Source organism: Astyanax mexicanus, chromosome 11, assembly GCF_023375975.1.
Source record: "Astyanax mexicanus isolate ESR-SI-001 chromosome 11, AstMex3_surface, whole genome shotgun sequence".
In the NCBI taxonomy this organism is placed as follows: Eukaryota; Metazoa; Chordata; class Actinopteri; order Characiformes; family Acestrorhamphidae; genus Astyanax; species Astyanax mexicanus.
Genome location: NC_064418.1, coordinates 9,175,653 through 9,192,500, shown reverse-complemented (window position 1 = coordinate 9,192,500; position 16,848 = coordinate 9,175,653). Strand labels below are relative to the sequence as shown.

At 42.6% G+C, this 16,848-nt stretch overlaps 1 protein-coding gene across 1 annotated transcript in view; it reads right to left on the bottom strand.

The window, feature by feature from the left end:
• irs2b (insulin receptor substrate 2b) overlaps positions 1–4,006 on the bottom strand; it is a 20,888-nt gene extending 16,882 nt beyond the window's left edge. The window contains exon 1 of the mRNA XM_007227927.4: positions 350–4,006. Within this exon, the coding sequence (XP_007227989.3) occupies positions 350–3,656 (3,307 nt within the window). The 5' untranslated portion in view covers positions 3,657–4,006. The remainder of the gene's footprint in view (positions 1–349) is intronic.
• Between the last annotated feature and the right edge of the window lie 12,842 nt (positions 4,007–16,848).

The following is a 16,848-nucleotide window of genomic DNA, read 5'->3' as shown; positions in this document are numbered from 1 at the left end:
ATTAGACCAGAAGGCAGTTGAGGTTTTCCCCCTCTGAATTAGGAAATCTCAAAAGACTCCTGGCAGCAAGTTCACAAACGTGCACAAACACAAGGCTCTCACACAATCCCTCCAAGCAGCAGCAGCAGCGGCAGCCACATACACTCTCCACAGTGCTGCGTAATCTAAAAGCCATGCCACTTCAGTCACTGACACTACATTTTTTCATTTCTTTCGCATCACTGCTGTCACTTATGGATTAAAACTTATTTAAGCATATACACTTAATACTTTAACTTTTTCATACTTTCACTGGAAATAAATAAAACCAAAAAGTCTGCGTCAGAAGTGAAACTGATAGCTTACTCACCTTTTACCACTGTTGTAGTCTCCTTGAAGCCGAGGCTCACGTACGGACTGGCATGCATGGCATTGATGCCCCCTTTGCAGCAGCTGGCAGCTTTGAACCTGACGAGAGCATCACAGCTGGCCAGCCCCTCGTCCATCAGGTTTAAGGCGATGTAGTTAAGTCCGTTCTGGAAGCCTGCTGATGTCTCTCTGCACATGGGGCTTCCGTACTCATCTTCTGGCAGCTCGCCATTCCTGGTCAGTACCGAGACGTTCTCCACTGAGGCTGACCCGTGGCGGCGGGTGTCGTGTGCGAAGGAGGGGAAAACGGGTGTGACGGTGGTGGTGGAGGAGAATGTTTCCGAGCTGTGTCTCCTGCGCCCCTGGGGGTCAGCCCGAATGACCTTGGCACCCCGATCTGGGTCCACTGGTGGCACGGTGGCGGCACCCCTCAGCAGGAACGATTCGACCGGGGGTACACCCACAGCGTCGCCCAGATTTAACCTCCGCACACAAGAAGATGGGCTGGTAGTCTGGGAACATTCAGCAGGCGTGGATTGAAGAGGAGGAGGAGGAGAGGCGTGCACATGAAATGTCATTTCCGTGTAATCGTCCTTAGCTGTGGTGGTGCCAGCCTTGCATGCGGGAGCCACCTGTGCTGTGAGGTGGTAGCACTTCACTCCCCCCACCTCTACATTCTCATCCTCCTCCTCCTCAGGTCGGGCGGGGCAGGCTGCCAGCTCTGGTGCCACATCCACGGGACTAAATGGGGCGGCATCTCTAGATTTGGGCGACTCTGCAACGTTAATGTTCATATAGTCTGAAAGAGGGGACCTCCTCTGCTCACTAGAAGAGCTGAGGGATGAGGCGGGGCTCTCTGTAGAGGAAGGGGAGTGCTTTTCAACAGCATGACTAAAATCTATGTTGATGTACTCGCCAGGGCTTTTCGGCTCAGGAGGAAGGATGGGGTGTTCGTTCATGCTGGGCATCATTCGGAGCGAGTCTAAGGGGAGGCGAGTCGGTCGGCACATCCTGGACCTGTGCAGCAGATCAGCCCTGCCTTGCCTCAGAGGAGAGGGGGCACTTTTGGGCATCATTTTTGCTGGCTCCTCCACTATCTTCTGATTTTGAAGGCTCATAAGTACATATTGATCGCTGTCCTCATTCTTGGAGATCTGCTGTTGCTTGTAGCAGCGAGGAAGAGAGCTGTAACAGCAGGGCTGTCTGAGAGGAGGGGGCTGCTCTGTGCCACCCAGGGTGGCAAGAAAGTAGTCTGTGGGAGTGACGGACACACAGGGGTCTACAGGAGACATGTTGAGGTACTCGCTGTTGGACAGCTTTCCATCTGAACTCTCCACTGAAAACCTGGAGCCGCACAGCATCCTCATATAACCGCTGTCATCCAGAGAGCAGCTGCTGGGTGAGCTGCTAGCTATTCTGTAGCCATTGGCCACTGTGAGGGGGTGTGTCCTGGGATTGATGATTTGCTTTGGTGATGAAACACACATAGGGCTCATGGGCATGTAGTTCTCAGTCCTGCTCCCCTGAGGAGCCATAGGCATGTATCCATCATCCTGTAGGGTGCTGCTGGAGCTTTTTTGTAAGGATCCAATTTCAATGTCCCCATAGTCTTCGGGGTACGTGATTTTTGGGGAAGCGGCATGCGAGCCGAGCCCCGAATGCCCTCCGTTTGTATAAGTGACCCTCATAAGAGTGTACTCATCCAGCGAAACAGAAGACACTTGGGATGGCCCCCTCTTATTGTGAGGCATGGTGAGAGAGTATGTCCTCTTTCTGTAAGCTTTCTCAAGGTCCCCCAAGCTCTCAGGGGTGCCACGTCTCCCGTGGCAGCGCTGGAAAATGTTTCCACAGCTCTGCTTTTCCATGATCATGTATCCATGCAGGTCGCTGCCATCCTGGGATGATCCTGGCGTAGTGGCGAAGGACTCAGGTGTGCTGCTGCGGTGTGCCATGAGCAGATGGCGCAGGTGGTCCGCTGGGCTGGAACTGCACTCCTCGCAGGAGATGAATCCAGCATCACTGGGTGAACCAGAGGTGGTTGTTGGCGGCTGTGAGATGCCGTCTAGGTTCGCACTTCCATTGGGCACAACAACAGGGCTGGTGGCTGGAGGAGGGGAGCGTGAGGAGGGCAGGCACATGGACTTGCTATGCTGAAGAGAAGAGCAGGATAACTCAGGTGTTCTACAAGGGCGACAGGTTACTGTATTTGAGCGGCTCAGGTACGTCTGGTCTGTTGAGGAGCTGACTGGGCTGCCAGACCCTGACCGCGTCGTCTTCGCTGCCGAAGCCACCGCCGCTGCCATCCCTGTGGCGCCGTCTCCCTCGCTTGCCGTTCGCCCGCGGCAGGGGGCGCCTCTGCTTGTCGTGGCCGCCGCGCTCTCGGTGCGCGCACGCCTCGGCAGTCCCGTTCGGCTGGGCGGCTGGTTGTGCAGGTGGTGGCGCCTCGTGGGCACCGTGACCTGGTTGCTCCCGCCCGGCGGCGCCGAAGACGTGGAAGACGAAGACTGGCTTTTGCTGCGCGGCCGAAACTCGCACAGCTCCTTCATAGCGCGCATCGCCTCTAGCACAGTCTCGTGGATGCTCTGCGCCACCACGGCATCGTCCGCCTGCATCCACAGCTCGCCGGGTCCCGTGGCCGCCGAGCGCCCCACCTCCACGAAAAAGAAGCTGTCCGAGTGTCCGCAGCGGCGCACGTTCATCAGCTGCAGGCTCACGGCTGCCACGTCCGAGTTGAGCTTGACGAAGCTGAGCGCGCGGCTCGACAGGCACAGGCGGTGCACGCCGGCCAGGTTTCGGCTCTGACCGAGCCCGCGCGGCTTCACGTTCACTTGCCACACCTCCCGATAGGCGCCGGCGCCGGTGCCCGCCGCGATTACGCCGTAGCTCTCCTCGTCAAAGCCCACGAGCGCCGAGGCGGAGTGGGCTCGCGCGCCGCCTGCGCACGCACGCCCCTCGCTCACCACGTCGGCGAACACGCGAAACCAGCTCTCCTGCTCCTGCTCGCTCTCGGCGGCCACGGCGAAGTACTCGTCCCGCGTGTACAGCGCAATCAGGTGCTTGTGCTTGGCGTCCGCGCGCTTGTTGATGTTCAGGCACGAGTCGAGCGCCACGACGCGCCGCGCCGCCGCCCGGTTCCGCCACTTCTTCTCGCTCTCGTAGTACTCCAGCCGCGGCGCGCAGCCCTCCGCCGGTCCGCGCAGCACGAAGAAGCGCTTGTGCCCGTGCTTCTGCTTTCTCAGGTATCCGCACTTTTTCACGCTCGGGTCCGAGGGCGCGTGGCCGCCGTCGGCTGGTGGCGGGCTTGCCATCCTCGGGTCCCGCGCGGAAGGCTCTCCCGCTCCTGCTCCGCTTGGAAGTCGAAGAGATAGAGAGATAGATAAAGGTATGGATAGATGGAGAGACTCTGAGACTGAACGGAGGCGCGCGAGCAGAAGACCAGCAGGAGCGCGCGGCCCCTCGCTCTCAGACTGTGTGAGACTCGTTTAACGGCGCTCCAGCCTCACGAGCGCTTAAACAGTAAATAACGCATATCGCCTACTGATTGGAGGGAAGAGGGGGAAAAACAACATGTGACGTCCTACACATCCAGCTACGGTTACAAAAAAAAAAAAATACACACACTCACACACACACAGTGCTACGAGCCAGCCGGTGAGACCGGAGGGGAAGGCGTATCTGACAGTCCGCCCAATCTCACCCAGCTCTTTCCATTCATTGGTCAAAGCGAGTGAATGGTAGTGAAGCACGCGCCGTGCGGGGGCAACCAAGCCCCGCCCACTACAACCTCCTCCCAGCCCCGCCCCACCCCTCACTGAGTCGGCTGGTCCAGCCGGAGAGTGATGAGGGACTCCTGTTACAAAAACACTCCACACACAAACACATTTCAGCTTTACTGCACTGTTTTAGTCTAAAATCACACCTGCAAAACTTACAAAGTCCTAACTCTTAACTAGCTTTAGCTTTAACTAGCTTTAACAATTTCCCATTTCCAAAAATCAGCTCTGAAATATTTGCTATTAAAAATATCAGATCTAGTGTAAAAAGCCATTCAAACTAGACACATTACCATGGACACTTTGTCTATCAATGTTAGCTTCTATGTCTAAGATTCTATGTCTTACCTATCATTATATTTTTACAAATAAAAAATAAAGGAATACTGTTTACTAAGATTTGTAAGAGACTGATTTACACTATATTTATAAATATAATTTTCATATAAAATTTTTTCACTATTAAAACACACAAGTGTACTTTTTACTAATCTCAGATATCTCTGTAATTCTGACTAGTTATCAATGTTATTATTATCATTACTAGTCCAGTTACAGGTATCTATAAATACTTTGTACTTTTTACTCATTTCAGATATCTCTGTAATTCTGACTAGTTATCAATGATATTATTATCATTACTAGGCAAAACCTATATAGTGTGTATCTAAATTGATATTACTGATAATGATATTCTTAAACTGCACATTTCTTCTAGCCAAAACAAAATTTCCAGGATTTATCCACAACATCAGCCCACAGTCCAGTTCTCTACAGTAAGAGAGGTCTGGAAGGTCTCAGCTCTCAGTCTGGGTCTGTTTCTGCAGCTTTGTAAACAGGGCTGAGCTCCTTTCCCACATGGCTGAGGAGCAGCACCGCCTTCCTGTATTAACAGAGGGCTTCTCCTGTACTCAGCGCAGAGGAAATCTGCAGAGTGGAGCGACAGAGCCTGGGTGCTGTGTAATGCCAGCACTACAGTTAGAGACTGCTGCCTCTAGCGGCCGTCTCGAGAACTGCATGAGCTCACACTGCCATACTGTATAGGTCTCTTTCCTGGACAGAGATTTGGGCCCAATCCAATTTCTCTTTTGTACCCTTACCCCTTGTTTTCAAGTGTAACCCTTCCCCTTGCAACTCTTGACTCTTCCCCCCTAACAATTGACTAAAATGTTTTTATTGAGATTTTAAGTGATAGACCAACACAAAGTAGCACATAACTGTAAAGTGGAATGAAAATGATACATGGTTTTAAAATTTTTAATCAAATAAATTCTGAAAAGTTTGACTTTCAAAAGTATTCAGTCTGAAACTTTACTCTGAAACCCCTAAATAAAATCCAGTTCAATTAGTGGAGTCATAAATAGTCTTAATTAGTTAATAGAGTTCAGCTGTGTGTAATTTAGTCTCAGTGGTTTGTTAGAGAACACTAGTGAATAAGCAGCATCACGAAGACCAAGGAACTCACCAGACAGGTCAGAGATAAACTTGTGGAGAAGTTTAAATCAGGGTTAGATTATAAAAAACATATCCTAAGCTTTGAATATCCCAAGGTAGGGGTCGAGGGGTGAAATAGGATTGGGAATATCTGTCCTTTTACTAGTTCAAATATTGTAGATGCCTGATTGTTCCAAATTTCTTCTAATTAATAAAATAAAATAACATAATCAAATCAGTTTTATTTTTACATGAGTGAAACATTTAGGTACAAGGTCATTCCCAGTAGTTAAAATCATCATAATATATACAATTTATAGATAATACATAAATAATTAATGCTATACGTTCACTGTGACTATGAATTAGGTGCAGAGTGAGTGTATATGGTGTGCAGATTTGATATCTTATTTATGAGACATGTGAGATGAGATGAGTTGTGATGGTTTGCGATGTTTCAATCTATAGTCTACAGACTACAGAAATTGATATATGGAAGTTGCAGTATATATTTCACTAGTCACCTGTTCATCACTTGATTTAATTATTCATACATAAGGATGTTTGTGTTTTAGCCAAGATAGTGGCAGTGCGTTCGTCCTTCTTCCTCTTCTTCATCCATTTATTTCATATTTAAAGGCACAATTTAGTATGGATTAACTTTCTAATATACTGTAGGCACTTCAATGTACGTCTAAACTGTACATTGTTGCTCTGCTTTGGTATTTGAAAAAATAACAGGTTTCAACAGGTTGTGATTGGAATTATTTTGACAAAGCATTCACTTATGGGCAAACTAATGAAAATTTCTCAGGACAAATATAAAAACACGTGATCAATTTCTAAAATCTGCTGTGAAGCATTTTTAAACGTCCTTTAGGGATTTCCAGAGTCTCCGTCCGTCCCTCTCTCTCTCTCTGCTTTAAACACTCTTTCTTTTGCTGGCTCAGCTCACTTTATCATCTGCTTATTCAATGGCAAGGTCAATTAAGCCTGAGCAGTGCATGGGTCGGTTAAGCCAACAAAACCACTGATTTGGCTGGTATGGTTGTGGAAATAGAATCAAATTATGGCATGACATCTCCCATACTGCTGCTGTCCACTGGACGTGAATAACTCAATTGAGCCGGAGTAGTTGAGTGGGCCCAGTCTCTGGGGTGACTGAGAGCCTGGGGAGGCTTTATTAATCTATCTGATTTCCACACTGTCACTTTCAAATGGAAAGACTGAATGATGTATTTGGTTAGTTCCCCTTAACCGAGCACAGAGGAGACAATACAGTCCATTTGTAATTCAGTGTCCTTCAGCAAGGTTGTCTGAGTGACTTAATACTAAAAATTCCATTATTTTTTCATTCTCATTAATATATTTCTATGTGTGCAATAAGCACGGTATTAATCGGAACTCCCATAGATGCTTCATTGTTTGATGTCCCACGCGGTCAGCAGTTAAATGAACAGATTGTATCATTAGCCTGTTAAAAACGGCAGCCATGATTTCTTTCCTTTATTCATAAGGTCAAATTTAAAGGGACATTTCAGCAGTTTATTCAAAATATCCATATATCTCAATGCTGATGTAAGCAACATGGAAATGGTTGAATGAATTGTGTGTGAAATTAGATGTCAAACTGTGCTTTTTAAAACTTTATAGTAATTAAAAAAAACTTTTTTTTTTACAGGTGGTGATAAAAAACAGGGATTACAGTGTCTACAATACATAAATACTGACTTTATTATTATAGTATTTGTTTGTCTTTTGAGCTTTAAAATAATATAGTTGATAAAACAGTTTTACTTTGGCTACTACAATCAATCAAGTCATTGAACAGCACTATGTACATTGTATAAGTTGTGAGGTGTTATTTTATAGTTAAAAAAAAATGTCAAAAAAGTTTAAACAAGGCCTGATACTGAGTCCCAGATGCACAGTGGGGGCACTGTAAAACAATGGGCCCTATCTTATATAATACAGGTGCTGGTCAACGAATTAGAATAATTTGAAATAGTGCAATCATGAAATTCTTTGAATGCATTTTTTGTGCAGAAAGCAAATCAGGTGTTCACCGCACCTGTCCTACTCGTTAGACTAATCACAGAACTTGTTACCTGGAAATAAATTTGCTCAGCTGAGCTTTCCAAAAGGCCCATTTAGGCCATTTAACTGTGACACTGTTGTTTTATTGAATTAGAATAATGGAGAAACCGTTTCATTGAATTAGAATATTTTTTATTATAATTACAATCATCACTTTCTCAGTATTTTGTGGCTGCCCCCTTGGCTTGTATGACTGCCTGAAGTCTCCGCGGCATCGATTTGACCAGCTTGTCGCAAGTTTCCGCACTCACAGCTTCCCAGGCAGTGGCGATGTTCTGCTTCAGTTGGTCCAGCGTAGTAGGCTTTCTGTTGCGAATTTTCCGCTTGACGACGGCCCAAAGGTTTTCAATGACATTGAGGTCAGGCGAGTTGGCCGGCCATGCCAAAACTTCAAGCTGTTTTTTAGTGAACCAAACTTTGGTCGACTTTGCCGCATGAGCCGGTGCAAGATCCTGTTGAAATATGAAGTCTTCTTCGCCGAACTGTTCCTCAACAGTCGGAATCAGGAACGTTTCCAGAACATCTTGATATACGGCAGCATTGACAGTCTTCTTGAGGAAGCAGAGTTTCCCTACACCTCGAGCGGACATGCATCCCCAGACCATAACGCTCTGGGGAAACTTGACGGATCTTTTCACGCACTCGTGGTTGTAGGTTTCGCCACCACGACGCCAGACACGAGGACCTTGGTCACCGAAGGAGATGCAGAAGCGTGATTAGTCACTGAAGACCACTTTCTGCCAGTCTTCAGCAGTCCACTCGCCGTGTTCTTTGGCCCACTTCAGCCGTTTCTCCATTTGTTTCTTGTTCAGCATCGGTTTTACTGGGAACGCGAGATTTGAAGCCGAGTTCGCGCAGACGACGGTAAGTGGTTGATCTGGAGACGTCAGCGCCGGTCTGCTTGTTCCACAAGTCGGTGAGCTCGGAAGTGGACTTGAACAGGTTGCTGACTGCGATCTTTCTCAGCTGCTTGTTGTCGCAAGCAGAAGTTTTTCGGACGCCGGAACAGTTGGTGCGCTTGCTGCAGTTTTTCTTGAGGGCTTTGCAGACGTAAGACTGGCTGATGCCGAGCTGCTCAGCAATTTTAGTTTGGGTCAAGCCTTGTTGGCGAAGGGCTTGAATTTGAGCCACTATTCCGGTTGAGAGGTCGCGCTGCTTACCCATGATTGATTTTACAACTTAGAAATTCTACTCAACCCTGACTTTATACTGCACAGTGAACACTCTTCACAGAAAACAAAAATTCGAGCATTTATTCTAATTCAATGAAACGGTTTCTCCGTTATTCTAATTCAATAAAACAACAGTGTCACAGTTAAATGGCCTAAATGGGCCTTTTGGAAAGCTCAGCTGAGCAAATTTTTTTCCAGGTAACGAGTTCTGTGATTAGTCTAACGAGTAGGACAGGTGCAGTGAACACCTGATTTGCTTTCTGCACAAAAAATGCATTCAAAGAATTTCATGATTGCACTATTTCAAATTATTCTAATTCGTTGACCAGCACCTGTATAAGGCAAGTGACACTAGCTGGTTTAGTCCATGTTACTTCCAAAACCTGAACACATCCATGATTAATTAAGAGAATTAGTACATACCTTGTGCTCGTTTGTAGCCTCATAAGGTGTACTTTTCCTGTTGTTATGATAGCAAAGACACAGAGACACACCTTAAATAATGATGGTGCACGGTTGATGATTAAATAGAGCCCAATGTCTTAGTGCTATGCTGTGTAAAAAATGTCAATCTGATTTATGTAGCTTAAAGAAAAATCTAAACTTAATCAAATCTGTTTAAATAAACACTAAAATTGTGAATTCTGTTTTTACAATGCATTCCAAAGCACCATGGATGACTTGGTATACACCTTCATTATCTAGACATGTTTTAAATTGTTGGAATCTCCCCTTAATACGAATAAAACCAGGTGATTCTGGCCTGATTTAACAGCATGTTGGGTCCAATTTAGAGCCATTTGGTTCAGTTTGTGTAAATAGTAAGGTAATAAGGGAGAGAGGGGACTAAAGGTACTCCCCTGTGTGTTATCATTACAAGCACAACCTCCTCTCTCTCTCTCTCTCTCTCTCTCTATCTCTCTCTCTCTCTCTCTCTCGTGTGAGTGTGTGTTTGTTTTGCGCTATATACCCACTCCACTGCAAAATGCAAATCAGGCCTCCATAAAATTGCAATAAGGTTCATGATTCTTTCTCCTGTGAAATTCGCTGTAAACCTCAAACACACACTCATGGGCTGAGACACACACATGCAGACCCACACCATAAGGCCCATCTCAGGTCCATCTGCTCGTCCCCCTCGTCTTTGTGGGCTCTTTATTGAAGCATGCATATGTATTGGCCTGTGATTTACACACCATGATGCATTAATTTATGAGTCCATTAAATGCCCATCAAACTCTTATTTATACGGCTGTAAAGAAGGCGGTCGTGAAGCTCTGTGTGAACCCATTAGAGCTCCTGTCTGTTTACCATCAAACTAAAGGTGTGGCATCGATGAGACATAGTAAAACTGTAATGGAGGATTAAGTCAAATATTTCAGCACTCTGCTTTTCTTCTCTCTGTTCTTCTCAGGCGCCTGCAGTGTGTTAACCCCTCATAGGTTCATATATTACATGCAGACCTGAAAAAGAAAAGAGACCATTTCAGTTTCTGAATCTTATTTTGGTATTTTTAGGTATTTGTTTGAATAAAATAAACAAAGTTGTTATATTCTATAAACTACGGACAACATTGCTCCCAAATTCCAAATAAAAATAGTAATTTAGAGCATTTTTTTGCAGAAAATGAGAAATGGCTGAAATAACAAAAAAATTGCCAAGTGTTCAGACCTCAAATAATGCAAAGAAAACAAGTTCATATTCATTAAGTGTTAAGACCTCAGAAATCAATGTTCGGTGGAATGTAACCTGGCATGTTCTCCTCCACAAGTCTTACACACTGCTTTTGGATAACTTTTGGAAATGCCAAAACTCCTGGTGCAAAAATTCTAATAGTTCAGTTTGGTTTGATGGCTTGTGATCATCAGTCTTCCTCTTGATTATATTCCAGAGGTTTTCAAGTTGGTAAAATAAAAGAAACCCATAACTTTTGAGTGCTCTCTTATTTTTTTTCCAGATCTGTATATTTCATTACATTTTTTTAAAGATTTCTTAAGATTAATAAAACACTCAAAATAGTGATGTGCAAAAACAGGATTTAGTATATTACATTTTACAGCTAGAATTTCCCATGAATTAGCATGTACCAAAACCAGCAGTAACCAGCAGTTATGCAGCTTCACCTGACAGCTCAACATGCTTGGAGAAGAACACTAATTGCCAGTTTTTAATTGCGACATCAGCCCTGACTGTAACAGACTGAAGCACTGGGAAACATCATAATAGGGGAGAGGAAAAGCCATCATCCTGGCTTGTGAGAGCAAGGCCAGTTATTGCTATAGAATACTATTGAAATAGCATTACAATAATGCTATAGTTGACTCCCGACCATAGAAGGCTATGCATTTTCCCAACTCTTATCAAGTTCATTGCATTTTATGTATTAACTGGATTCTGCTGGATTATGATACAATTTTCTTCATAGTTTAGATGACTTTAGTATTAATCTACAATCTACAGAACATTTAAAAATAATAATAATAAAAAAACTTGTCCAAACTTTCAATGAGGAAATAATGGCTATTTTTTTAATGACAAAAATGTTAAGTGGTGCATTCACTACTGCAGTCTAAATTCATATTCTTAGTATAGTGCTTCACATTATTAAAAAAAAATTATGTCATGTAAAATAAATTAATAATAGTTTAATTTTATAGGCTACATACAATTAAGTTCAGTATTGTCACAGTGACACAAAAATGATCTCCTTTTTTGCTTTGTTGAAACTTATAAAAATATATATTTTTTATTTTACTTTTTTTATTATTTTAACTAATAAATAGTTCAAAAAGTAAAAAAAGTAAAAAGGCCATAACATAAAACATAAAACTATTTTTTTATAATCTTAGTGTTGTTTTTATCTACTTAATTTCTGTGTCTTCTATTATTATTATTTTTTGTGTGTTTGTCATTTGTTATTACTCTAATTATTTATCTTTTTATTTGGCTGCTTCAAATTTTAGCCTGTCCATGTTTTTCTTTTATTCCAAATTATTTTATTTCATGTTTGTTTTTCTAATGTCTTTGACATTTATTTTTTATTGATTTGTTTACAAAGTTCCTTATTTCAGCTTATCCTGATTAAATACTTGAAAGAAAAATAATTTAATTGTATTTTTTAATCCCTTTAAGTTGTAAATGCTTGGCTGCATTGAAAATGAGGGTTATCCTCAATGTATAACTGAGTAAAAATTAAGGTTGATTGACTCAAATCTGACGTTTCTAGTGATTCATATCCTAATTTATAGATACAGTGTATTATGAAATGTTTCTGAATAAAGTATCTGACGCGTGCATTTGTGGAGCTCACTGTGACGCACTACAGTCAGCTCTATTACATGTAAACGTTACTTATGGAGGATTTGTTTTGTACGATTTGGCTGATATTTTTTTGGGTGGGGCTTCTGCCATTTAGATGATGACTCATTCACTGTCCTCTCATCAAATAGCACAATTGGTTTCATAATCTCTTTCAAAGCAGATTAGAATATTCAGTCTGATGAGCTAAGCTCAAACGTGTGTGTGTATCTGTGTGTGTGTGTGTGTGTGTGTGTGGGTGTGCAGTGATGAGCTTTACTTTTCTAACCTTGTTGTAAATGGTCAGTAGTAGTCTTCCACTCTTTTCCCCTCCCACCCTCAGCCAATCCACATCAGTAGTAGTGTTGACACCCGATCTAAAGCGTTTTGTGTTCTCATACGTGTTTTTTTCGCTGTGCTTCGGTGGTTTAAGGCTGTTGTTGTTGTTTTGGATCAAATACAAATCATATCTCCTTGTTTTTCAGTAAGGTGTTATAAAGCATGGGATTAATACTGTATGTGTTTGGGGAATCAGGGATTTAAGATTGAATCTGTGCTTAAAATGTCAAAAGGCCAGGGCTCCAAGTGATCCAGCAGTTTAGAGCGCTGCCACTATGATGGGGAGATTGCTCGTTCGAGTCCCGTTCATGCAGCTTGCCATCAGCTGCCGGAGCCCTGAGAGAGCACAATTGGCCTTGCTCTCTCTGGGTGGGTACAGTAGATGGCCCTCTTTCCCCTCATCACTCCAAAGGGTGATGTTGATCAGCACAAGGCATCTGTGAGCTGATGTATCTGAACCGTGTCGCTGCGGTTTCCTCCGAGCGTGCTGTGCTGTGATGCGTCAGCAGCAGTTCGAAAAGAGATGGTGGCTGACTTCACATGTATTGGAGGAGGTATGTGCTAGTCTTCACCCTCCTGGTGTTGGGGCATAGTGATATGATTTTTTTTCTTAGTTTAGATTACTTTAGTATTAATTTACATTCTACAGAACATTTTAGAATAATGAAAAAACACTATATTTATATTGTTTCCAATTTTTTTATGAGGAAAAAACGGCTAATTTTTTTAAATGACAAAAATGTTAAGTGGTGCATTCTCCACTGTAGTCTAAATTAATATCGATATGCATGTTAATAAAAAGTCTGGAATATTTTAATATTGTCTTAATATATCATTAACATGGGCATTATATTTACAGAATACTCTGTGAAGCATTTAGGTGCTCTTATTTGGGGTTCTGTTAACTTGTGGATTCTGAGGCCTTTGACAAACTCTTGCTTTTTCTTTTCTGGGGTGTTCCTGATGAGTGCCAGTTTCGTCATAACATTTTTGATGGTCTTTGTGATTGAACTTAAGGATACTCACAAAATTCTTGGAATGTTTCTGAACTGAATTTAATTTCTTAAAGTATTTTTTTCTTTACTTTACTAAGTTGAGTAGTTCTTTCTTCTGATAAAATGGATTAGAACATTACTCAAATAGTCCTGTTCTCTGCTGCAGTCTAAATTCATGTTGAACAAACCAGAATATGCTTTATATTTTACATTCTTTAAAGTAGCACCTCTTGCTTAGATGACAGTTTTGCACATCTTGGCTGGATTTTCTCAGTCAGCTTTATGAGGTAGAGTCACCTGGAACTCTGGCTTTCAGTTAACAGCTGTGCTGAACTTGTAATCTGCTTCAGTATTAAATATCTTTAACAGCCTTGACACTTCCGATAGCCAATATATTGGAGATGTCTTCAAAGCGTTCCATTGTTTGAGTAAAGTGCTTTATCTGGCTTTTGTAAATGCACTTGTTATTTGGCTGATTACCCCTGGACTGATCCGGCCCAAGGTCACAGAGTTCAATCAGTGAGCCCGTCTATGATTTGACTCGTATCGGACACGACTTCACACCTTAGCGTTCAGCCACAGGACTAGTAATTACACCCTTGATTACTTCAATTAAGTTTTGCTCTAGACTCTAGACTTAATCTATTTTAGATTAATCTGTACACGTCCACTATTGAAGGCTCTCTCTGCCTGTATGTACGTGTTGTGTGTTGTGTGTGTGTGTGTGTGTGTGTGTGAGTGTTTGTCTGTTCTTTTTGTGGTAAAAATGTTAGACAGGAATCTTAAGGGCTTTGAAAGGAGATGTAAAAGGTTCATTCAAGGTTAATTCATCCAGCTTGGTCCAGTGATGCCTTTGAAGAAACACTCGATGAGCCATGACAGCAGCTCCTGAAAAAAAGTGTCGCTTTGAATATTTAAGTAGTCCACCTTTGATTGGAATCTTTAAATTTCCGCTATACCCCGTATCAATGCAAGAAAGAATGCTGCTCTTTACACTTATGGAACAAAAATTCAATGCACATTACAGGAGCCTGGTGTTAAAAGGGCAAACATTACCTTTTAGCAACTGTTTAAGCTAAATTTAATCATCTAGAAGAGCTCCACGCTCTAAGAAAATAGATAGACGCCTGAAAATGTCTTGAAGCCACTGTTAACCTTTCCATTGATGAGCGTATTAACCTTTCGAGGTGGGTGTCAATGGCTGTAGAAGTTTAATTACACTGTAAATCGAAGCCCTGTTGAGCATATCCTTGTGTAAATTTATCTCTTAAAACTTATGATCTTGTAGAAATACACTGTTTATGGCCATTACAGCCAAACTTGCTTGTTTTACTGTAGACAACCACTCCCAAAAACAACTTCATTGATCTTTTATGCTTCGTTTTGGTCAGATATGCAGTGGAATATGCTGAAGTATATCTGGAATTACTGGTTGCAAAGCATTAGTATGTTTATTAGTTATATATTACAGTAGGGACGCACAATGTTGGGGAAAAAAAGTATATTGGGATATTTTTTTATGCAATATATAATGCAATATAAAAAGATATAGGAATTTTCATCAGATTTCTTTAAAACTCTGAGAAGTGATCCAACATGCCATCAAATAATAATGCAATCTGTGTATCCAATATTGGAGTACAATGAGTGATATTGGGCAGATATAATATGTCACTGGTAGATACTGTATGTCATGGAAAATAAGAACAGTGTGTATTTTATATTTGTATTAGGCAACTTTTTTCCCTTTTGGAAGTGATCCACGCCCTCACTCCTCCCACTATCCTCCCTATATAAACCGTCACTTTCTCTCTACCTGCTTGTTAAACAACCTCGCACCCACCTCCTCCCCATCTTCCTCCTTCATTTATTGTCTACCTTTCTCTACCTGTTTCTCTTTGCGTGGGGGGGGCTTTAGCTTCACGATCTTTCAGCGAAGCTGCCCCGAACTCCACCTCAAATACCCCCCCCCCCCCCCCCTCCTCTTCTTCTTCTCTGTCCAGTCAAGGGCGTGTGTCAATACTAGCAAAAAGAAGTCTAGACAAAAAATACACTTAGTGAAAAGGCCTTCAAATGACAACACCCTCGGACATTTTAATCAGATTTTTTTTATTGATATTTATTGTTTATTATTAAAAGTATTGTAGTGCTGCTGGCGGCAGAACAATTAGGCCAAAGGTCCTTTTATCTTTTAACTTTAACTTCATTTTGAACATTTAAAAAGCATGAAATATCTACTAGTAAGTAGTTGAACTCACTTAGTTAAAATGGCGGCTCCACTGGCGGAGCTCTTGTCCACTCTCCACCCCAACACCAACAAGGTGATTAAGATTCCACCAACAGTTTAAAATCCTCTAATTAACTCCAACTAACTTCTTTGCCCATAGCCTGCATCACTATTTTAGAGCATAGTTGAAAGACTTCAACTATTGTTAAATATTTGTAAATGACATCAAATCATTTCAACATGCCTTTCTATAAGCCTCCACAGACCAAGGAAGACTCTTGGCTCATCCACTTCAGGGTTAATGCTGTAGCTGATCTAATGATTTCTTTTTATAGTAAAAGATATCATTAAATGGTGTATCAAAATTTCATCCAGTTACATGATCCAATTATCAAGAAATAAAGCTACATAGATACATACTGTAAACACATATATCCCCATGTTCAGTACACCATACTCATTACACTCACTTATGTTCTTAGGATAATAATACACCACTACAGTAAGCTGTGTTTTGGTGTAGCACATCAAACCTTTATGCTTCAAAGAAGCCAAGAAACCAAGCGTATTGCAAATGCAAATTTCTCTGACCTTTGCATCGCCTTTCTTTATTCCTTGATAAACATTGATCCTCCTCTATGGAAGAGCAGCACGGTTGCTATAAGTGGGCCTGAGGCGCAACGAAAATCAGCACAATTTCTTTACAGCTAGAACATTGTTACAAATCGTCCAATCTACATGAGAGCTTTCCATTTACTCAAGGAAGGCCTTCTGTGGCTAAAGAAAATGCACAAACACCCTCAGGGAGCGATTGACATTGTTTTGTTTTTTCGCCTCATCAGGCCATCGCCTCCCATGGGTTACGGACACCGTAACAAAGTGTTCGGTCTGAGATGGTGAAATATGAATTTCATTCAATTATATTGCTCCTAAAGCATTCGGCCCCCTCCGTTCCTCATCAAATATTCGACCGGCGCCATCAATATTCATGCCCCATTACGGGGGCACGTGGCTCTAGAGCGGCGCAGGATTTAATCAATGGTATGGCCATGATGAATTCTATTAGGGGCCATTTGCATTCCTGGAGAAAAATACTTCGAAAGAGTAATGCTTTATGGGAAAACAACACCCCTGAATTCGCCCACAGAGCCTATCCATTTACCTGC